At 37.8% G+C, this 24,940-nt stretch overlaps 1 protein-coding gene across 3 annotated transcripts in view; it reads right to left on the bottom strand.

Moving 5' to 3' along the window:
- Positions 1 to 742: 742 nt before the first annotated feature.
- UPRT (uracil phosphoribosyltransferase homolog) overlaps positions 743 to 24,940 on the bottom strand; it is a 32,047-nt gene continuing 7,849 nt past the window's right edge. The window contains exons 1-7 of one of the 3 annotated variants that reach the window (XM_081563531.1): positions 12,444 to 14,400; positions 12,289 to 12,331; positions 8,444 to 8,513; positions 7,328 to 7,390; positions 5,183 to 5,344; positions 4,399 to 4,497; positions 743 to 1,943 (exon numbers count right to left, since the gene is read on the bottom strand). In XM_081563531.1, coding sequence (XP_081419657.1) covers positions 1,837 to 1,943; positions 4,399 to 4,497; positions 5,183 to 5,344; positions 7,328 to 7,390; positions 8,444 to 8,513; positions 12,289 to 12,309 — 522 coding nt within the window. In that variant the 5' untranslated portion in view covers positions 12,310 to 12,331; positions 12,444 to 14,400 and the 3' untranslated portion in view covers positions 743 to 1,836. Of the gene's footprint in view, positions 1,944 to 4,398; positions 4,498 to 5,182; positions 5,345 to 7,327; positions 7,391 to 8,443; positions 8,514 to 12,288; positions 12,332 to 12,443; positions 14,401 to 24,940 lie in introns of those variants that run through there. The other 2 variants (XM_081563529.1, XM_081563530.1) reach the window with 2 other exon arrangements.

Raw genomic sequence — 24,940 nt, forward strand, 5'->3', positions numbered from 1 at the left:
GGGAACCAAATATAATCAGTTACCAATCATGTATAGCGAAGAAAAGGAACAGAGACATATTAAATTTAAATAGCTGATAATATAAAATTAATTTGCTTGAAATATGGTTTTATAACTATACTCAAATATGAATTTGTCTCATGTCCTAGAAAGTCACTTCTAACAAAATATTGAAACCCTAATATAAGCACTAACTCAGAAGCACCGATGCCTACAGTGGTAGACATCATCTTTCCAACTAATTCAGTGCATCAACCTAAAGAAGATCTGGTCTCTATCTAAATTTGCTGACTCACATCTTTCCTGGGACAAGGAGAGAAAGACTTTGGTTTTAATGTGCTTCAGTTACAGCTTCTGCTAATCAGGAAAAAAGGAAATCCACATTGTATCAAAATACTTAACTGACAAGTATAGATGATAAGAACATGAAAGCAACATTTGCCTTGGAAGAATTGTAATATGGGCAATCTATTAATCTCGATTTGTTATGACAGTATTCAAAAATAAAGGGAAAAATATAGTGAAGTGCTTCTAGACTCCAAAGGGAAAATGTAATCCATTCTATACCAGTTTTTCTTCCTTTTCCCAAATCTTTGCTGACTTCTATCAGCTTTGGTTCTTTCTAAGAAACTGCCTGCTGCTCTTTTCTGTTTTTTTGTTTGTTTGTTTGTTTTAAACAGAAGCCACAACAGCTGCCTATAGGGCTATGGGAGTATAATTAATCAAGTAATCAACCAGCCACCACTGTTAAAATGTTTTAATATCAATGTAAAATGAGATCAGAATTTTACAAGCAAGTTTCAGAATGTGAACATTGATTTCTAACATGATTTCTCTTCTTTTCAGAAGCCTAAATATGAACACATATAAATCTTAGGGGTTTTTTTAATATCAAGGTATTTTTCCTATTTTAATACAACTATGATTGACAAACATGCAAAATAACTAAGCTCCAAATCAAAGACTTTTAGTAGAAACATCCAAGTGAAAAATGAAGCATTTTAATTTACCGATTGGCCATAAACTTAGCAAGAAACCATCTTTCCTTCCATATCTCAGAAAAACCTCCAACAACTAATTTATTTCTAGTGCATTGATACCATTAACACTATTTAGCCCTCCTTTGTCAGCATCCAGATATCCCTGGTTCAAACTAAGTAAATTAATGTCACAGTTCCAGTGCTGGAAATGCCCCACCGTCCTCTTCACTGCATTACACTGACAAGGCACCTACCAACAATGCACAGGGTAGGAAACGAGCCATGAAGAATATAATGGCTTGACTGAAGAGTGCCAATTGAGTGAGGATATTAGTGGAAATGTAAAATTCTAGGAGGTATTCTTTTTTCATTCTCTCCAAGTTACCAACATGTATAGTACCACAAAGTAAAGAGTAGGGGAAGGTGACAACAGCCACATACATGAAATCTCCCTAGAACTAAAAGCAAACTAAACAAAATGCAAACTATAGTGGGCCAATGAACTGACTTCCATTTGGGTTTTATTTGTGGCTGCAACCAACCTCTAAACTGAGATTCATAAATTAGGGAACAGTTTCAATGCACTGAGGGATCAGCAATTCGTATAAGAGCATTATTAAAATATTTTCAGAGTTGTATGTGCTTCATTGTTGAATTTGGTACCAACAGTCAAGAAATAACTAAATTAAAAAAAAAAAAAAACCTCAAGTATTTCCTCTTTACTATACCTACTTCCAAACATTACAAAGTATCTTTAACACAATTTTCTGTCATTCCTTAAGTGAATTAGCCAAACAGGTAGAAACTCAAAACGTAACTGGAATATTACACAGAAGAATAATTTTCCTTCAATAACTTAGTCTGTTCCAAAGTATTTTTGTCCGAAATGTGTAGGTGCAACAGGATGAACTTCAGTAGTCAAAATTGTGATCTCTGGAAACTCTTGAATGATTGATTTGGCACCTTTAAAAATAAAAGAAAAATTGTCATTATGGTGGGATTTTTTTGATAACATTACCTGGAATTCAGTAATTTTATAGTCAGTCACTAGGTCTACTACTGACAGAAGACAGAGACAAATGACCTTTGGACAAATAGTTAGGCTTGGTTAATCTCTTATTTATATAATTTCTGATACCTGAAAAGTTTTGACAGTAGTCAGACTATGTTTCCACCCATTCACTAATAAATTCTTAGAATCAAACTGTTTTGTATTCAATACATGAAAAATATATTCAGTTATAGCAACTTTTCCCCTAACGAGTCTTGTTTGTTTTATTTTAAAGGCAGCTGAAATAGAATACAGTCCTTTATGGAAACAGGATCATACATTAGATGATGGTTTCTCAATTGGAACACTGTTGAAAAAAGTGCAAAGACTTTTTTGTTATGTCACAGAAAGCTAGTTTTTGAGAAGTTATAACTCTAGCCTGGGTGGGCAGGAGGTGGAGGAGGAAAGGATAGGGACTAGCTAGGATCCCAGTCAAAATAAAAAGCCATAGCAAGGATGCACAGAATAAGATTTTTTCATCTATAATGTCAAAGAATGAGTATCCTATTCTAATGTATAGTATTAGAACTAACACAGTTACTTTTCTACTCCCAAAGACAGAAAACTCAATAATTATTTGGTTATCTCAGTATTTACAATGCTACCTCTGTTATATAGACAGATGACCAAGCAAATCGGCCTTTGTAACCATCAACATTTGAACTACAGGTAATTTTTTATTATGAAACAGCAAAATAATCAATGGCCTACTAAGTGCAACTACCTCAAGTGGTTTCTCTGTAGCCTCTTCACAGTTGACTGAGGTATGGAACCTTTGGAAATGAGGAAATGCTCTAACTAGAAGCAACACATTTCTCTTTCTTATGAAACAAATACAAATTCATTGTAGAACATTTGGAAAATACAAAAAAAAAGCTTAAAAAATAACATAACTCACTTAGAATTCCACCACCCTAAGATAACTACTATTAATTTAAAATAAAAATTGAAACAGTAATGTGCATCTGTCTAGCCTCTCACGCTGAGGAAAGACTTACTAGGTTTCATGTTAAATCCACGTCTGATTTTGGTAGTCATAATAATTTGTATTAGTCATCTCTAAATTTGGTGATGACATTTTATACTATTCTAATGCTGTTGTGTTTCTGTTGCTTTGATTGACCAAATTTTTTTATTGTCACAATATGTCAAGACATATCAAATTTTACATTTTAAATATGTGATATATTGTATGTCTATTATATCTCAATAAAGTTGCTAAAAATAGATTGATCAAACGTGACAAAAACTGTAAGCAGGTCCTAGATATGACCTTCCTATACGTAAAGCTAAAGTCACTCCTTTTCTGACTCTTAAAAATGTCTGCAGCCTACTTCATAGTTCTGAAAGTAAACAGAAGACTGTGGTGCTGGCTGAGTGGTCAGCCTCACTAAAGCTATTGTTTATTCTGCTCTTACATTTAGATTTTTGACATCATTAAACATTTTTTCAAAAACATGATTTAACAGTTTTATAATACTACATACAGTTGATCCTTGAACAACATGGGAGGCTAATCCACATATAACTTATAGTCAGCCCTCTGTATCTGTAGTTCCTCTACATACATGAATTCAACCAACCGTGGATTGTGTTGTACTATAGTATTTACTACTGAAAAATAACCACGTATAAGTGGATCCACGCAGTTCAAACCCACATTGTTCAAGGGTCAACTGTATATTTATTTAACTCTTTCCAAGTAAGTCACTTATATACTTTCAAATTTTTCTTACATGAAAATGATAGTCTCTACAATGACTATCCTAAACACTGAATTTCTACATGCCTTTATGATTATTTTTTTAGGATACTTTCATAATTATCTTAGCTTATATGGCAAAGAAACCCAGTGTCTTAAATTAGGCTTACCTCTCTCAGGAAATGGAGAACACAAGTTCTTTCACCATGCCCTTTGAGCAGAAGTCTAAGTTTAAAAACTTCTGCTCTTTGCTTCATACTACAAAGCTTACTTCAGAAAGACCACAGGGCTAGCTAGAACCTTGATTTTCTTGCTGTTTGAGAGCAGTTCTCAGGCTTAGGTGGGGAGCCAGGAGAAATAGGGACCTTTCAGCCACTGGCAAGCTCTACTCAAACAGGGCCACTATGAAAACAATTGCAATTCACTTCAGTGTGGTTAGTTCATACTTTTCCATTTGAATTTGAACAACGTTAGAATGGTTGAATGGTGTAAAGTATTACAACTAAGCTTAGAGATGACAAACACAAGTTATAATTATCAAAATTCAGTTAGGAATTAATGTGAAAGCAAATGAACTTTTCTTCAGGATGAATGGTTGGACGGATGCACACTTAACCACTCCATGACCATCCAGAGCCCCAGTTGCTGCCTCTTGTTGAACTCACCATGAGGAGTGGAGAACAGACTGAGTAGGATAATAACACTAGGTTGAACTCCATGTTCTATGAGAACCTTTACAGCTTCAATTACAGTATTTCCAGTACCTGAAATCAAATGGAAATCAAATGCATTGGCAACTTTAACATTCATCTCAAAATATCTTTGAAGCCGCTTCAAAGTAAAAGCAGTTTAGTAATCTAACATAAGATACTACTAGATAAAGCTTCAATTGAGGGTGTCTGTTTTTTTTTTTGTAAATGTTGTTATTTTCAATAACAGATATAACCCATATACTTTTCAGCTCCCAAATGCACAAGCCCTAAATTCATCCAGTATTTGAGATATCAAATGTAATACCCACCTGCTATCCCCAACTTTAGGATGTAAACAAGCATAGGAAAAGACTAGAATAGGAGAAAAAAATATTACCCCCAAAGAGGATAAATCCTTGAGAAAATCACTGCTATACTCTGAGCTAGAAAAGGGATATATTTCAATATATATTCTGTGTTCTATATATTTTGCCTCATTAAATCTTTTGCTTCAATCTGTTAATCTTAAAATAGAAGCTTTTTGGAGCTAATAAAGTTTGACTAATGTGTATTTTCTTATGATACAATAAAAATTCCCCAGAGAACTGCCCAGGGCAACTCCAAATCCAACTGAGAAAAACAAAAAAAGAACACATTTAGAAACAGTTTCATCTTTAAAGAAGGGTACCTAGGAGGTAGGCACTAAGCTGAATTTTAACCCTAATCAAAGGTTACAAATTAAATGCAAGCAACTCACTGAGAATTGGATACATCAGAAGGACTTTTCTTCTGTAAATGTCTGGGGGGAACTTGGCATAATATACTTTGGCTCTTTGTGTCTCCTCATCACTCTGAATCAGGATCTTTCCAATTCGTATGGATCGACAGCAGTCTCGTAAACCTTGTTCCATTGCCTCACCTTGAAGTAGGAAATAAAAAAGAAAGAGTGATTAAGAGTAGATAGAGTGAAAGTCCAAGAATAAGCCAAAATAGAGTTTGTGACTGTTATTAACACAATAAAGACATTGTCAAAATGGAAGCAATTCTTCTTAAGCTAACAGCTTTCACTTCTGATAAAATATGATTTTATACTTAGTTCAGGTCAATGAAACTAGATTAAGGGTTGGTCAATGAAACTAGGATAAGCTAGCTTTACTGCTGGCTTACAGGTTTTAGGGTTGTCAGGCTTCCATGATTACAGGTAATAAAGTGTTTAAGCTGCTCTCTGAACTTTTCTATATCAGGAACATTTTAATTCTATTATTTTAAGGACACTGTATTACTTTCATCTGACAAAATATAAAATATTATGGAAGAATGAGGGTTGTAGACCAAAGGCTCTCCATTTAGATCAAGCTGACATCAAGAGATATCATGTAGCCCCAGTAATGACTTCAATAGCAGAGGCTTGGCTGGCAAACAGTGAAAAAGTAATATGCTGTTCCCTCTTCCCCCAGAGATCCAGACCAAAACCACCATCATCCCCTTGGTTTCTGAAGGTAAAGCTACTTTTGAGTCTGAATTCATTTAAGGAAGTGTTTGCTAAAAGTCAATCATTCTCACATCATCTTCAAGATTTTAGGCCACATCAAAATTCTTCTTGTACATTTATTTACTTAATATTTTTCTTTAAATTAATTATTTTGTTTACATTTAAGAGGAAACTTTATATCACTAGTGAAAATATAAAAAGCTTCTTTCTAACAGACATGGAAATAAACCAAGAGCTACTAAAGTTAAAAACATCCTCTCTATGCATCACTCCAAGGTCATCTGGTATACACTAGGGGTTCGAGGACCATGCTGCTGCCTTTAGGGCAGAAGCTGGACTAAACCAGAAGTAATTGTGCCTTAAAAGCCCATCTCCATTGTCTTTACCAGTTTTAAAAGGTTGAATAGCATTGTTCTGAAAATCCTATCATTACTTAAGAGCTACTTTCTATTTAAAAAAAAGGAGCTTAAAGCTCCTATTTTATTTGAGATACCCAATTGTTCACAAACAGAACTTCATAGCCAGAGAAGCAATGGGAATGTTTATATGTGAAAAAAAAAAAAATCCGAGGACTTTCCTGGTGGTCCAGAGATTAAGACTCCACACTCCCAGTGCAGGGGGCATGGGTTCAGTCCCTGGCCGGGCAACTAAGATCCCACATGTACAAGGTTCAGCCAAAGGGAAAGAAATCCATCTGTTTCCAATGTAAGCAAGTGGGGATTCTACCATACCCTGGATCTTGTACAAAGAATAATTAATGAATTAAGTTGCTGAATGGAAATAATCATCCCCATGTAACAGGTATAGTTCCTAGTCACAGGCATGTGATTTTGCTGCACAAAGGTTAATTTACAAGGGCAATTGGTTGGACTCAAACACAAATACATTAGACTAGCAATTGGAAATACCTAGAGTTAATCACAGTTAAGTTCTTTTGCCTACATAATCACATACTCATCAAATATAAAACTAAAGATATTAAACAAGCCATTCAGTCCAGCTCCTGACAGGGTAGGACTGTTCCTCACCAAAGAAATTTAAAATCAGAACAAAAAATTTTCTCTAGTCGAGTGCTCAAAGTTCTATAGGTCTGAATTTGTGCTATTACATATTCCATCAATCTTCAAGCTTCCCTATTCTCTCCAAGATAGTATCATTACATCCTCCTATTCTTCCACTCTCCTCTGAATTTTTCAAAGCTGGCTTGCCCATGGGGACACACCACTACGGAAGACGCTCTGTAATTAAAATTAGCCAAACTCGGCAACACATGGGCCATGAATCAAAGGCACTATGAGGATAGACAACACAGGTGGTGAGATTTAAGCTCAGTAGACAAGCCTGCCTCTCAGTAAACAGCAACTGTATCTAAGAATGCAAAGAGACAAAGTCACACATACACAAACCTACCGCTTCTCATTATGCTGACCCCACAATTTCCCTTTTCAAATTTCACTCCTTCATACTTGTACCCTGTTGGGGAATAAAACCAAATAATTTATCTTTCATCATTGGAGCAACCTATTTATTTAATAAAGTATCTATGGTTTAAAGCAGATGGGCACAGAACAACTCTTGTCCAGACATACTGTATAACATCTTAGGGTCCCTGTGAAAGCAATAAGAAGAGTCATGATATTTCATAGTTAATTCTTCATAAGAAACCTGTGGGAGTAATTGGGAGACGTAGACTTCATCGAGCAGGAATAAGCCTTATGATAGCATGATATTCACATACACATTTCTTAAACTGAATTCAGAGGAGAATTGTTGCACTCCAAGAATGCTAGAAACCCCACAAATTCAAAATAGGACCCCACTGTGAGCCACAGCAGAGAGCCTCCTTATTCCTGTCCACTTTTATTAGCCTGCATTCTGTGTTAAAAAGCAGAAGAGAAAGACTGAACTAATTATCAAGACACATTCATGCCTTGGTCTCAGACTGAATTTGTATCAATTTTGATGTAGCAAGCTTAGTCCCTAATTTTCACAAAATCAACCTTTGGATATAACAGTTTCCATTATTTAATAAAGAACCATATCAGAATTTCAAATCCCTAAAATAGGGATCCTTGACTGCTCTTAGAGCAGAACAAATCTAAATCCTCTTCTTCAATCCTCATCGTTTTTATTTTGTTTTTTACGTTTCCTTCTTTTACCTGGAGTTTCCATTGCTAAACCACCCCACTCATTTGTTAACACCAGCATCTTCCCGACAAAGATGAAGGTAAGCTGACAACAATTCTTAGCTCTGGTCCCAATGTGCCATCATCAAAGGTAACATCCGAATGCTGAAGAATATTTATTAACCTTTAACTTAAACTGACAAGCAAACTATTGACAAAAGTCATTCACATAAATAAATTTCTTTACTAAATGTCCCCAAATTTAATCAGTTGTTTAAAAGAACAGCTCCATGCAGACACCTCGTTTTGCATACTGATTTACTCAGCTGCTTTCTTCTCATTTTCCCCCAATTCCACCCCAGAATTTTTATGAGAATATGAGAGTAACAGCCCTGGTTACCTGTTGGAGTGGTCACCATGCATTCTTTATATGGCAGCTGATTCAATCCCTCTTCCACAACAAGTCTGATCTAGAGAATCAAAGGAAGAATAATTTGAGAACTTGCTAAGAATCTCCTGTTAGCTGTTAGCCTCAGGAGTTCAACACCAGGCAAAAAGTCAGCAACATACTAGGCAAGGATTTAACTTATAGTAGTAGGAAGGGCGACCCTATCATGTGTTAGATTCAGTTCAGTTCAGTTCAGTTCAGCCTCTCAGTTGTGTCCGACTCATTGTGACCCCATGGACTGCAGCACGCCAGGCCTCTCTGTCCATCACCAACTCCCAGAGTTTACTCAAACTCATGTCCATTGAGTCGGTGATGCCATCCAACCATCTCAACCTCTGTTGTTCCCTTCTCCTCCCACCTTCAATCTTTCTCAACATCAGGGTCTTTTCAAATGAGTCAGCTCTTTGCATGAGATGGCCAAAGTATTGGAGTTTCAGCTTCAGAATCAGTCCTTCCAATAAATATTCAGGACTGATTTCCTTTAGGATGGACTAGTTGGATCTCCTTGAGTCCAAGGGACTCTCAAGAGTCTTCTCCAACACCACAGTTCAAAAGTATCAATTCTTCTGTCCTCAGCTTTCTTTATAGTCCAACTCTCACATGCACACATGACTACTAGGAAAACCATAGCTTTGACTAGATGGAGCTTTGTTGGCAAAGTAATGTCTCTGCTTTCTAATATGCTGTCTAGGTTGGTCATAACTTTTCTTCCAATGAGCAAGCGTCTTTTAATTTCATGGCTGCAGTCTCCATCTGCAGTGATATTGGAGCCTCAAAAAATAAAGCCTGTCACTGTTTCCAGTTTCCCTATCTATTTCCCATGAAGTGATGGGACCAGATGCCATGATCTTAGCTTTCTGAATGTTGAGTTTTAAGGCAACTTTTTCACTCTCCTCTTTCACTTTCATCAAGAGGCTCTTTAGTTCCTCTTCACTTTCTGCCATAAGGGTGGTGTCATCTGCATATCTGAGGTTATTGATATTTCTCCCGGCAATCTTGATTCCAGCTTGTGCTTTATCCAGCCCAGCATTTCTCATGATGTACTGTGCATATAAGCTAAATAAGCAGGGTGACAGTATACAGCCTTGACTGTATATCCAAATCCTTTCCCAATTTGGAACCAGTCTATTGTTCCATGTCTAGTTCTAACTGATGCTTCTTGACCTGCATACAGATTTCTTAGGAGGCAGGTCAGGTGGTCTGGTATTCCCATCTCTTGAAGAATTTTCCACAGTTTTTTGTGATCCACACAGTCAAAGGTTTTGGCATAGTCAATAAAGCAGAAGTAGATGTTTTTTCTGGAACTGTTAGATTTTCTGTTAGATTCAGAGATAGAACCAAATGTCAGGCTGCTTGCTGCTAGGTATCCAACCTTGGTGAGGCATGTGATTGCCACTAAAAGGCTCAGGTATGCCTTCTGATTCTCATTCAGTTAGTCAGGCTATATTATGAGAAATGCAAAACCACAGCAAGTGCAAGAGTCATGGCAGGAACACTTGGACATAATATACTTCTGTTAACTATGGAAGTAGTGCCCACCGGGAACTGCTTTGCCTTGTTTAGTACTTTGAAATTGTTAAGTTGGATGCTTTTTAACAAAGGCCCACCATGATGCAAAATAAAGCCTGAATTTCTTAGGAGGAAATAATGAGTGGATGGAACTGAACCAATTTACTGAGCTTGAAGTAGGATCCAGTTGAATGTATTAGGACTTCCTAGCTTAAAAAAAAGGCTCCTAATGATCTTAATGTGTACAGAGCAAAGAATCCATCAGAACTACAAGGAATATCCTCCAAAACCCATCAGATATTCCTATGAACATCCAGAGGCCACTACAAAAAGGCAGTGCTGAGTCTGTAGAGCACATTTTCTCCAATCAGTATCACATTACTGATTAAGAACAGCAGGGAGAAACGCCAAGCCCTATGCTCTGTTATCACAACAAAACACCCTGCTTCCATTAAAATGATAAATGTTAAATGGGTAAATGGGCCTCACTGTGTCAACCTGGAGTACCAGAGGGTCCAGGAACCTCATGAGTACTGTGTGTGTGTGCATACTCAACTCTAGACACCACCATCTGTGGAGATTAATGTTTCTTATGAGCAAAGTACAAAGAAAGAAGAGGATCATTTTCTTTGAAGAGCCTCGTTTTCCTTCTAGTAATACTCCTCTAAAGAGTCTTACCACCTGCCCATCTCCTGCAACTTTGCAACAAGAATTAGTAGGTCCAAGCTTTACAGGAGAACATAAACCAGAAGAAGGGTTTAAACTCTTCTCAAGAGTTAAAATTCAAAATCTGAGTGCCAGGAAAGCCAATCCTGACAAAGTCAGGACAGAATTAATGTCAACTATAACAAGACCCTCGTGCTAGAAGAGACAGCATACTAGAAATTCCCATCACCAGAAACCTCAACAGCTCCAGTCCCTACCACAACCACAACTGACCTTCCACACCCCCCACCCCCAATATCAGGACCTTCAAATCCAACTGCAGAGAACAGAGAGGTCCAAAATTACCATCCACTCAGGTAAATTTTGCCCCGGGTCCTTATTATTTCAGTTGACTAAGATATAATGCCTGCCCTTTCAAGCAAGCATTTTATAATAACCATGATCTTAATTCCTATGTTCTATAGGAAAATGGCACAAGGAGAGCAAAATAAAGAAAGAGAGAGAAATCATTTTCTATCAGTGAACACCAATATCTCTGTTTTCCCCACAGCAGCCACTGACACAACTGTCTTGAACCCTTTGGTTTGATAAAAGCAAAAAGAATAACCTATCACTCCAAGAATGTCAACTACATTTATCTTGATGCAATCCAAGGATTTTTACTGCCTCAGGAAGCTCAAATATAAGTGGCCTTTGAACTAAGAATACTTAAAAGTCAAAAAGTAGAATATATGCTGTCTACACTCCTTTGGAATAAAGATTTCCCTAAGAAAAATGTAAATGAAGAGTTTCATACCTCCCCCCACCCAACATCATCACAGTCCCTTTAATAATCTATCTTCTACTATCTGGTTATAACTATAAGCTTAATAAGTCACTTTTCTTTCTTTCCCAGACGAAACAATGAGAACAGTATTTAGACTGTAAACCCCACAAGTTCAGGGACCATGTCTTTATGCTTTACCACTCAATCTTCTCCCACCTACAACACAGTCTGGCACAGTGTCTGACTCACATGAGTTCAATGTATATTTCACGAAGTGATGAATACTAGTAACCACAGTAGAACATGTGTCAACCTCATTCCAAGCCCTAAACAAACTTAGATATACACACAAGAATTGGGCTTGGTCAATCCTTAACAGGAATTCCCTAAGTGTAGACAGTATCCACATGTGAAGATACTACAGAAAATAAGAGGCAAAATAGATATCCATCCCCATGTAAACTATAAGATAGCTATTAGCTTTTGTGCATTCTATGGACACAAGGGCAACTACTAGGTGTTTTTACATCTTTGGTTTCCTTTTAATTTACTTCACTTCACAGGCCTAAGAAGAGGTACTTAAGACTCAGGATCAAGTTACCAAGATCCACTTGAAAAGTAGTGGTACATCAGAACTATAGACAGTGAGTTCGTAGGCAATGATCTGAGGTGAATGGGACTGAGGCAGAGTTATACTGCAAAAGTAGAAACAACACTTGCAAAGTCTAGCAAGATGTTACTTGGTACCATCTCTCTCAACCCCAGAATATTTTAACAAAAAAAGCCCCTTGGGCTACTATGATTATAACACTAGGAATAACAATGAAATGAAAATTGAAAGCCTCCATCCACCTACCAAACGATCCGCAGAAAACATGAAGTCCCCTCTACTGGCTGTCCTAAAAAAAAAAAGTACAAGTTTTAGTCTAGATTAGAGCTTTAAAGTGAAATATAACTTAACATATATACAGTAACACTGATATTAAAACCTATTACATGCTAAAAGCTTACCTGTAACAGACTATTATTGAGACATGATATTTTTCACTAGGATCAGTTCAGTTCAGTCACTCAGTCATGTCCGACTCTTTGCGACCCCATGAATTGCAGCACGCCAGGCCTCCCTGTCCATCACCAACTCCCGGAGTCTACCCAAACCCATGTCCATCGAGTCGGTGATGCCATCCAACCATCTCATCCTCTGCCGTCCCCTTCTCCTCCTGCCCCCAATCCTGCCCAGCATTAGGGTCTTTTCCAATGAGTCAACTCTTTGCATGAGGTGGCCAAAGTATTGGAGTTTCAGCTTCAACATCAGTCATTCCAATGAACACCCAGGACTGATCTCCTTTAGGGTGGATTGATTGGATCTCCTTGCAGTCCAAGGGACTCTCAAGAGTCTTCTCCAACACCACAGTTCAAAAGCATCAATTCTGCGGCGCTCAGCTTTCTTCACCGTCCAACTCTCACATCCATACAGGACCACTGGAAAAACCATAGCCTTGACTAGATGGACTTTTGTTGGCAAAGTAATGTCTCTGCTTCTAAATATGCTATCTAGGTTGGCCATAACCTTCCTTCCAAGGAGTAAGCATCTTTTAATTTCATGGCTGCAATCACCATCTGCAGTGATTTGGGAGCCCAAAAAAATAAAGTCTGACACTGTTTCCAGTGTTTCCCCATCTATTTCCCATGAAGTGATGGGACCAGATGCCATGATCTTAGTTTTCAGAACATTGAGCTTTAAGCCGACTTTTTCACTCTCCTCTTTCACTTTCATCAAGAGGCTCTTTAGTTCTTCTTCACTTTCTGACATAAGGGTGGTGTCATCTGCATATCTGAGGTTATTGATATTTCTCCTGGCAATCTTGATTCCAGCTTGTGCTTCCTCCAGCCCAGCATTTCTCATGATGTACTCTGCATATGAGTTAAATAAGCAGGGTGACAATATACAGCCTTGACGTACTCCTTTTCCTATTTGGATCCAGTCTGTTGTTCCATGTCCAGTTCTAACTGTTGCTTCCTGATCTGAATACAGGTTTCTCAAGAGACAGGTCAGATGGTCTGGTATTCCCATCTCTTTCAGAATTTTCCACAGTTTATGGTGATCCACACAGTCAAAGGCTTTGGCATAGTCAATAAAGCAGAAATAGATGTTTTTCTGGAACTCTCCTGCATTTTCGATGATCCAGTGGATATTGGCAATTTGATCTCTGGTTCCTCTGTCTTTTCTAAAACAAGCTTGAACATCTGGAAGTTCTCGGTTCATGTATTGCCGAAGCCTGGCTTGGAGAATTTTGAGCATTACTTTACTAGCATGTGAGATGAGTGCAATTGTGTGGTAGTTTGAGCATTCTTTGGCATTGCCTTTCTTCGGGATTGGAATGAAAACTGACCTTTTCCAGTCCTGTGGCCACTGCTGAGTTTTCCAAATTTGCTGGCATATCGAGTGCAGCACTTTCACAGCATCATCTTTGAGGATTTGAAATAGCTCAACTGGAATTCCATCATCTCCACTAGCTTTGTTCGTAGTGATGCTTTCTAAGGCCCACTTGACTTCACATTCCAGGATGTCTGGCTCTAGGTGAGTGATCACACCATCGTGATTATCTGGGTCGTGAAGATCGTTTTTGTACAGTTCTTCTGTGTATTCTTGCCACCTCTTCTTAATATCTTCTGCTTGTTAGGTCCATGCTATTTCTGTCCTTTATCGAGCCTATTTTTGCATGAAATATTCCTTTGGTATCTCTAATTTTCTTGAAGAGATCTCTAGTCTTTCCCAATCTGTTGTTTTCCTCTATACAGGAACCTAAATGGAATGACTTGATAAATATTATTGAAAATGCTCATCTGGTATCATTAGAGACAGAAATTGAAAAGATCATGTAGTCTCCCACTGAACTGCTCAAGTATATACTCTTCAACAAGGAGATGAACAAGCTCCCCCTGGAACATGGCAGCATATCCAGAGCTGAAGTTAAGAAAAAAAAATTGCAGTAAGAAAACCAGGTTCTCCCCATTCTCACGCACCATTCACCCCAATCTAAAATCCTTATTACCAATATAAGTAACTGTCTACTTTGCCTCTAATTCTTTTTGGAATGAGAACTGTACAAACAAGTTAATCCTCTATTTTTGTTATTGCTTCCAAGAACACATAACCTAATTAACAAGACCTCTTTCTCAAACTATTGATAAATTGTTCCATTTTTCAATCAAATAGCTTATTCCATAGATCTTTCTACCAATTTCCTGTACAATTCCTTCTGGTCAGTATTTTAAGATCCTGAGGTACCCAAGTAATAATAATCCAGGGTTGCACCTACCCACAAACTGTTAAACAGCCAAAAGGGAAATGTTATAAAGCTGACAATTTTTTCTGTATGTAAAAATCTATTATTGCTCCTCCTCCTTCTCTCATGTAAGTTAAATGATCTGACTGATTTACAGTTTATATACTTAAAAATCCCCATCTGCCTGCCCATTGCATACCTAAAATATTCCCCAACATAGCATCAAAATGGCGAGCATGTATTATCTCAGTATACCATTAATCATAACTCTTTTTCAAGCTGCATTTACTTTCTCTGACAGGAAAAAGCAATGAAATATCCCTTACACAAATGGTGTTAGGTTTCTTAGAGTCACCACAGTTCTTTCATTATTACAGATACTAACTCTCTAAAATATAGCAAGAATATAGGTCTAGGTCTGTATTCTTTATATATAAATACTTCATAAACTTAGAAAACTCTATCCACATGACTACACACAGAGAGCTCATTTAAAACAGGCTTTAGGGGCTCCCCTGGGAGCCCAGTGGTAAAGAACTGCCTGCCAGTGCAGGAGACTCCAGTTCAATCCCTGATCCAGGAAGATCCCACATGCTGCGGAGCAACTAAGCCCATGTGCCACAACTATTGAGCCTGTGCTCCAGAGCCCAGCAGCCACAACTACTAGCTGATGTGCCACAACTACTGAAGCCCACACACCCTAGAGCCCATGCTCCACAACAATAGAAGCCACTGTAATGAGAAACCTCCACATGGCAGCTACAGAGTAGCCTCCACTCACTGCAACTAGAGAAAAGCCTACACAGCAACGAAGACCCAGGACAACCAAAATAAATAAATAAATAAAACAGGCTTTATTTTATGTATTGTGGTTTTCAAATGAAAATATACTATTACATCAGCACCTTTTATTTCTATAATAAATCTTCACAACATGCTTGTCAAAGAAGTAAAAGTCAGTGAACCACACACACAAAAAAATACTGAAGACTACTACCCTGTTTGGTAGACCTACACAAACTTGTCTAAGTAGCCAGAACACAGTTTTTCAATAGGGTAGAAAAGTCTGGATTCTTTAAGAAAAGTCTTAAAAAAATATCCAGTAATATATTTTGAGAACACATCTGAAATGTTTATCTTTAATTTCTGATCAGTTACACATAAATATATTACAAAGAAAAGTTATTTTAGGTTAAATGATTGGAGTTGCTCAAATTCATTATTTTACTTTAGAATAAGACATTTTAACATCCTCACACTCTCCTTAAAGATATCAGCTTCAGTTGACAACTTTTGCATGATAAACATTTCTCTATGTTCCAAAAAAAGTACATGATGTGAGAACCTAATAAGAACTATCATCACTTGATAGTTACTTGACTTCCAGTAAAGGTCAAAGTCATCCCACTACAAACAGTAATTACTAACCTATACACTGCTGTTTTTGACAGACTTCAAATTCATTCCATTTACTTTGAATCAATTTAGAAATTAAAGTAAAAGCTAGAATACAGTAAGTTGGTTGCATTTTGAACAAAACCCACAGTGGCCTTCAATATCCACATCTAAATCCTTTACATTGTTAACACCAAGAGTTTCATTAACCAGATATTTCCTGTTAGATCAATCAAGTTGCATATAATCTCTAGGCCCCTACTTTAGACCTAACACTGGACTAAAGTATGTGTTAATAAAGATGTTTTAATGTAAACCAGATCCCAGGTCTTATTCACTCCATATACTTTGTTTCAGATCATAACTCTATTCACTTCTGTCTCAAAACCATTCTTTAAAAAAATCTATCATACTGGAAACAAAGCTTTGAGAGACATTTTAATCATTTTGTAACTGATAGCTTTCCCAAGTAAAATCTAATACAAGACCATCACAAAACAACTGACACACACACCTGTATTATTGTATAATATATTCAAATATTTAAACAGTGATATCCAGGCGCTCATAATTCAAAGCACAGAAATCTAATTAATGTTGAGTACCTTTTAAGTTGTGTGAACTCCAAATAGGATTAATAATGCAGACCTAACCATATCTGAGAAAAGTGTCAATTTATCTTGACACTTTGCTCAACAAATGTGCAACACATCTGTAGTAACAAAATTAAAAATGAAAGCCAAAGATACCATTAAAAAAAAAAAAAGATCTTCACAGCGAAACAACGAAAGAATGAGAAACATGCCAGAAACCATATCGTCACTTTAATGTGGATTTGGTAAATCAGACTCTTCCCTACTTAAGACAGTGTATAAAGCACTTTAAAATTTCCAGAGAAGCTATAGCAATTGTATATAGTTTAAAACATGTACATCTCAAAGCAGACCCAAACCAAGATGAAATCAGGAGAAATCTGACCTTTCTTCCAAAATGGGCTAATAGGTATTTACTTATCATCCACAACATATGGAACTATGAGAGGAATATCTTATAATATGAAAAAATTAAGATTTCAAGTAGAGATCTTCTCCTCTCTTCTTACTAGACCTCACTACTACTACTAAAACTACTTTGCTGTTGCTGCTACTACTACTACTACCACCACAAGAGAAATTCTCTAGTATTTTGGAAGACATCCTCTCCTGGGACAATTACAACTTCAATTTCTACAACAGAAACTGCCATTTGATCACTACCTGCTACTTATCTATTCAAAATACACTTGACAACCTCACCTCTTTATAAGAAAAATCATCTTAATAACTGTACACACACACCAAAGCATACAGATTTATTTAGAAGGATTTTCTTAAATGGTCCAAAAGTAACAACAGGTAATAATAATATACATATATTACTCCCTTTCCCACAGATCATCATTTATTAAAAGCTTCCTTGGTGCTAAGTATTAAGCACTTTTGATACATTATCTGATCTAATCCTCACATAATCTTAACAAGTAGAGTCGGCTATTGTCAATACCACATTTTTAGTAATGAAAGTAGAGAGGCTTACAGAGGTGAAGAATTTCAAGGTTCTTCCCAGCCTGAAGCTAAGTCCTTGAATAAAGCTATTATCTATATTTTTCTATAATAAGGAAACGTTTACTAAAAAGTAACCAGTTTTTAGGTGTATTTTAATGATATTTATCTTCCTTTGAATAGATTGGCATTTACATACAATGCAAATAATGAAATAAGGATTCTGGCAAGCAAATCATTAAAATGTTCTTTTTTAAGATGGAGAAGCTACTATTATAATGTGGCTTGTAAAGAGTTTATTGTTGTTGTTCAGTCGTTCAGTCATGTCCAACTCTTCACGACCCCATGGACTACAGCATACCAGGCTTCCCTGCCCTTCACCATGTCCTGGAGCTTGTTCAAACTCATATCCATTGAATTAGAGATGCCATCCAACCATCTCATCCTCTGTCATCCCCCTCTTCTGCCTTCAATCTTTCCCAGCATCAGGGTCTTTTCTAGCTGGCTCTTCACATCAGGTGGCCCAAGTATTGGTTTCAGTTTCAGCATCAGTCCTTCTAATGAATATTCAGGATTGATTTCCTTTAGGATTGACTGGTTTGATCTCCTTACAGTCCAAGGGACTCTCAAGAATATTCTCCAACATCACAGTTCAAAAGCATCAATTCTTCAGCACTCAGCCTTCTTTATAGTCCAACTCTCACATCCATACATGACTACTGGAAAACCATAGCTTTAACCAGACAGACATTTGTCAGCAAAGTAATCTCTGCATTTTAATATGCTGTCCAGATTAGTCATAGCTTTCCTTCCAAGGAGTATGAGTCTTTTAATGTCATGACAGCAATCACTATCTGCAGTGATTTTGGAGCCCAAGAAAATAAAGTCTGTCACTGTTTCCATTGTTTCCCCACCTACTTGCCATGACGTGATGGGACCGGATGCCATGATCTTTCTTTTCTGAATGTTGAGTTTTAAGCCAGCCAGCTTTTTCACTCTCCTCTTTCACTTTCATCAGGAGGCTTTTTAGTCCTTCTTCGCTTTCTGCCATAAGTGTGGTGTCATCTGCATATGAGGTTATTGATACTTCTCCTCGAAATCTTGATTTCAGCTTGTGCTTCATCCAGCCTGGCATTTCACATGATGTACTCTGCATATAAGTTCAATAAGCAAGGCGACAATATACAGCCTTGACATACTCCTTTCCCAATTTGGAACCAGTCCATTGATCCATGTCTGGTTCTAACAGTTGCTTCTTGACCTGCATACAGGTTTTGCAGGAGGCAGGTAAGGTCCCATCTCTTTAAGAATTTTCCAGTTTATTGTGATCCACAGAGTCAAAGGCTTTAGTGCAGTCAATGAAGCAGAAGTAGATGTTTTTCTGGAATTCTCTTCCTTTTTCTATGATCCAACAGATGTTGGCAGTTTGACCTCTAGTTCCTCTGCCTTTTCTAAACCCAGATTGAACATCCAGAAGTTATCGATTCATGTACTGTTGAAGCCTGGCTTGGAGAATTTTGAGCATTACTTTGCTAGCATGTGAAATGAGTGCAATTTTGTGGTAGTTTGAACACTCTTTAGCATTGCCCTTCTTTGTGAGTATAAAGGGTATATAATTAAGGTTAATACAAGAACACACCTTTTTCAAATGATTAAATTAAAACCTGTGAATCATAACTTAAAAGACAATTTAATTTAAATCAAACCCCATAAACACAAAAAGATTTAAAATAAGTAAAAAATAAATAAATCAAACCCAAGCAGTATTGAATTAGGTACTATTTTTGAAAATGAGAATTAAACACAAGGATTGTCTTTAGCATTTGCTGTGGGAGAAGTTGTCTGGGCATAAAGTTGCCACATTTAGCAAATAAAAATACAGGACACTCAGCTAAATTTGTATTTCAGAAGTGTGTCACATACAATGTTTAGGATACATTTATACTAAGAAAAGTATTCACTGTTTATCTGAACTAAGATTTAATTGGGAGTCCTGTATTTACCGAGCAACCTAAGCTAAGGAGAAAGAACTAATTCAGACTCAATTTTAGCCCTAATATGATCTTGTTTGTTTTTGTTTAAGCAACAGGTTAAAGGGAAGTAAAAATAGAAGTTTTTCTGGCAGGTTTAAACCAAAAGAATGCTTCACTAAGAGTTAATGTTTAGTGGAAGATCCAAAAACATAAGCTCTACTTCCAAGGTGATTGTGGTTGTTTAGTTACCAAGTCATGTTCCACTCTTGCAACCCCATGGACTGTAACCTGCTAGGCTCCTCTGTCCATGGGGATTCTCCAGGCAAGAATACTGGAGTGGGTTGCCATGCTCTCTTCCAGGGGATCTTCCCAACCCAGGGATCAAACCTGCATCTCCTACACTGCAGGTAGATTCTTTACTACTGAGCCATCAGGAATAGCAAGCTCTACTACCATAGCTACTTTGTTATGTCATCATTACAAAAAGAATAGCTCCAAAGTTTGTCATGGTATGCAGATGATTTAGAAATTATTTTCCTCCTCCTCCCCTCTGCCTCAAAAAAACCAAAAACCCCAGTCTTGGAGCAAACCTAATCTGACGTGAGAAACAAAACCAAACAAAAACAAAAAATAGTTTTTAGAGTGCTACCTGCCAAGTCAAAAACGACAGAATTATCTCTGTTCGTTTCCAAGGCAAACCATTCAATATCATGGTAATTCAAGTCTATGCCCCGACCAGTAACGCCAAAGAAGCTGAAGTTGAACAGTTCTATGAGACCTACAAGACCTACAAGACCTTCTAGAACTAACACCCAAAAAAGATGTCCTTTTCATTATAGGGAACTGGAATGCAAAAGTAGGAAGTCAAGAAACATCTGGAATAACAGGCAAATTTGGCCTTGGAGTACAGAATGAAGCAGGGCAAAGGCTAGTAGAGTTCTGCCAAGAGAATGCACTGGTCATAGCAAACACCCTCTTGCAACAACACAAGAGAAGACTCTACACATGGACATCACCAGATGGTCGACTCTGAAATTTGATTGATTATATCCTTTGCAGCCAAAGATGGAGAAGCTCTATACAGTCAGCAAAAACAAGACCAGGAGCTTACTATGGCTCAGATCATGAACTCCTTATTGCCAAATTCAGACTGAAATTGAAGAAAGTGGAGAAAACCACTAGACCATTCAGGTATGACCTAGATCAAATCCTTTATGACTATACAGTAGAAGTGAGAAATAGATTTAAGGGACAAGATCTGATAGACAGAATGCCTGATGGACTATGGATGGGGGTTCCTGACACTGTACAGGAGACAGGAATCAAGACCATCCCCAAGAAAAGGAAATGCAAAAAAGCAAAATGGCTGCCCGAGGAGGCCTTACAAATATCTGTGAAAAGATGGGAAGTGAAAAGCAAAGGAGAAAAGGAAAGATATACCGATGTGAATGCAGAGTTCCAAAGAAAAGCAAGGAGAGGTAAGAAAGCCTTCCTCAGCGATCAATGCAAAGAAATAGAGGAAAACAATAGAATGGGAAAGACTAGAGATCACTTCAAGATAATTAGAGATACCAAGGGAACATTTCATGCAAAGATGGGCTCACTAAAGGACAGAAATGGTAGGGACCTAAGAGAAGCAGAAGATATTAAGAAGAGGTGGCAAGAATACACAGAAGAACTGTACAAAAAAGATCTTCACGACCCAGATAATCATGATGGTGCGATCACTCACCTAGAGCAAGACATCCCGGAATGTGAAGTCAAGTGGGCCTCAGGAAGCATCACTACGATCAAACCTAGTGGAGGTGATGGAATTCCAGTTGAGCTATTTCAAATCCTGAAAGATGACGCTGTGAAAGTGCCACACTCAATATGTCAGCAAATATGGAAAACTCAGCAGTGGCCACAGGACTGGAAAAAGTCAGTTTTTGTTCCAATCCCAAAGAAAGGCAGTGCCAAAGAAGGTTCACACTACCGCACAAATAAATTCATCTCACAAGCGAGTAACGTAATTCTTAAAATTCTCCAAGCCAGGCTTCAGCAATACATAAACCGTGAACTTCCAGATGTTCAAGCTGGTTTTAGAAAAGGCAGAGGAACCAGTGATCAAATTGCCAACATCTGATGGATCATTGAAAAAGCAAGAGAATACCAGAAAAACATCTATTTCTGCTTTATTGACTATGCAAAAGCCTTTGACTGTGTGGACCACAATAAACCATGGAAAATTCTGAAAGAGATGGGAATACCAGACCACCTGACCTGCCTCTTGAGAAACTTGTATGCAAGTCAGGAAGCAACAGTTAGAAGTGGACATGGAACAACAGACTGGTTCCAAACAGGAAAAGGAGTACGTCAAGGCTGTATATTGTCACCCTGCTTCTTGAACTTATATGCAGAGTACATCATGAGAAACGCTGGGCTGGAGGAAGCACAAGCTGGAATCAAGATTGCCAGGAGAAATATCAATAACCTCAGATATGCAGATGACATCACCCTTATGGCAGAAAGTGAAGAAGAACTAAAGAGCCTCTTGATGAAAGTGAAAGAGGAGAGTGAAAAAGTTGGCTTAAAGCTCAACATTCAGAAAACTAAGATCATGGCATCCGGTCCCATCACTTCATGGCAGATGAATGTGGAAACAGTGGCTGACTTTATTTTTCTGGGCTCCCAAATCACTGCAGATGGTGATTGCAGCCATGAAATTAAAAGATGCTTACTCCTTGGAAGGAAAGTTATGACCAACCTATTAGCATATTAAAAAGCAGAGACATTACTTTGCCAACAAAGGTCCATCTAATCAAGGCTATGGTTTTTCCAGTGGTCATGTATGCATGTGAGAGTTGGACTATAAAGAAAGCTGAGTGTGGAAGAATTGATGCTTTTGAACTGTGGTGTTGGAGAAGACTCTTGAGAGTCCCTTGGACTGCAAGGAGTTCCAACCAGTCCATCCTAAAGGACATCAGTCCTGAGTGTTCATTGGAAGGACCAATGTTGAAGCTGAAACTCCAATACTTTGGCCACCTGATGGGAAGAGCTGACTCATCTGAGAAGACGTTGATGCTGGGAAAGATTGAAGGCAGGAAGAGAAGGGGATGATGGAGGATGAGATGGCTGGATGGCATCATCAACTTGATGGACATGGGTTTGGGTGGACTCAGGGTGTTGGTGATGGACAGGGAGGCCTGGCATGCTGCGGTTCATGGGGTCACAAAGAGTCGGACAGGACTGAGTGACTGAACTGAACTGAACCTGCCAAGTACAAGTCATCAGGACCACAGCTCTTTAGCACCTTCTTAAGAATCTCATAAAATAGTGGCATTAATTATTTATTTGCACCTCAAGGCAGAGTTCAATGTAAACTTTTGAGATCAGGTAGAAAAAGAAGTTGTTCAGTAGCTCAGTTGTGTCTGACTCTTTGTGATGCCATGGACTGCAGCACACTAGGCTTCCCTGTCCTTCACTATTTGCCGGAGTTCACTCAAACTCATGTCCATTGAGTTGGTGATGCCATCCAAACATCTCATCCTCTGTCGTCCCTTTCTCCTCCTGCCTTCTATCTTTCCCAGCATCAGAGTCTTTTCCAATGAGTCAGCATTGGAAAATACAACAGAGACGTGTATAAAGAAGCAAGACCCTCACTCCTGGCCTTAAGCCAGTTAGAAAATTCACATAGAAAACCAAAATCATGTCCATGATTTAAATAACTTGTAGGTCACAGTGTTTTCTGTGACTGACTTTTTGGTTTTATACAAGTTGAAGGGGTTCTGAGATTTCTCCAGTCTCAGGGTGATGCCAGGCCAGGCTCTCTAGGCTGGCTTTGTGCAATTTAGAATCCCTGGTTCAGCCTATACCCCACAACCAAAACCAGCCAAACCATGATGCAAGGGAGAATAGCCATTCTCCCATGGTCAGTGGCCCAGACTGAGTACAGCATAAACACCTGCGGTATCTGAAAAGCTACAAGTGCTCAGATTCCACCCAACTACTATTCAACTCTAAGGATGGGTTCCAAAAAAGACTCCCCAAGCAATTCAAATGAACAGCTCTGGTTAAGAACATTACCAAGATAAATGACTCAAATCACATCAAGCTGCCTTCATATTATGGCTGCTCTAGATGTTCATCCATCCTGAGATTAACGGTCTTCCCATTGGGTGACTAAAAAAATCCACAAGGCTAAATGCACTCCTTCTTTAGTGCTATCTCATAGACTAAAATAAGATTGCTCAACTTTCATTCAAGCTGCCTGCTGCCATGGCAAAATCCCTTTGAGAGCAAATATACAGGAAACATGCAATAGTTCATGAAAAAGCTTTACTTTAATGTTTCAGGAGAAAAAAGAAAACCAACAACAACCAATAATGGTTAGGGGGAGTGATCTTTTAAATACACTGCACTGCCTTATATATGAAGACATGAACTATGTTCAAGCAAACTGTGCATTACACTCAGATTTTGCTGCATTTAGTATATAAAGGAGGCAGAAAGGGAAGGATATGTGGTTTAAATCCATTGCAACAACAAAAACTGTAAATGAAGCAGTTGTTTCTTTCTGAGTTCACCAGTGACACCTGTGTGACTGAGTAAATTATCTGATTGTTTGATATTTAGATTACTGGATACCCAGAAAACCATTTCTTTGAAATTCAAGAATACAACCAACATATTATGTTGCAAGTATTGTGCAGTTCAAAAAAATAAACACATTTAAAATCAGTGCAATGTTCTCAATCTTGCCTGCTTTATGTATTTACAACAACATGCATCCCTCTTACTCAACTCCATTTCTCCATGCCAAAGTTAATTTAGAAAGCAATTCCTTCACTAAATAGATACTAAGGACCAGGAACAATAAAAGGAATAACAAGTACTCCAATGGCTTCTTCATGAGACAGTTCCATAGTGCACATACATAATGTCACATCAAAAAAGAGAAGAGCATAAGGGTCCAAAGAAGACAGACTGTGATAGGTACGATAACTATACTCATGTAAATATAGGTGCTTTAACCACCAGTACTCCACACCAGTCCCCCAAAAGGGATGAAACAACAGGTCCTGTTTGTGTGAGAGGATACTAATTTTTGAAGATAAAGGAACAGAGGCCTCTATTAACAAACAGATTTGAGTAACAAAAACAAAACTAAGTGTCTCCATCCCAAATAACTAAGCATCGATTCAGTTCAGTCGTGTCCAACTCTTTACGACCCCATGGACTACAGCATGACAGGTTTCCATGTCAATTAGTTATCAAAATTAGCATCAATTAGTTATCAAAAATTGTAGTGAGTTTTTCTATTCTGTATT

The sequence above is a fragment of the Giraffa tippelskirchi genome, chromosome X (assembly GCF_054371585.1).
Source record: "Giraffa tippelskirchi isolate mGirTip1 chromosome X, T2T-mGirTip1v1.2.pri, whole genome shotgun sequence".
Taxonomy (NCBI): Eukaryota; Metazoa; Chordata; class Mammalia; order Artiodactyla; family Giraffidae; genus Giraffa; species Giraffa tippelskirchi.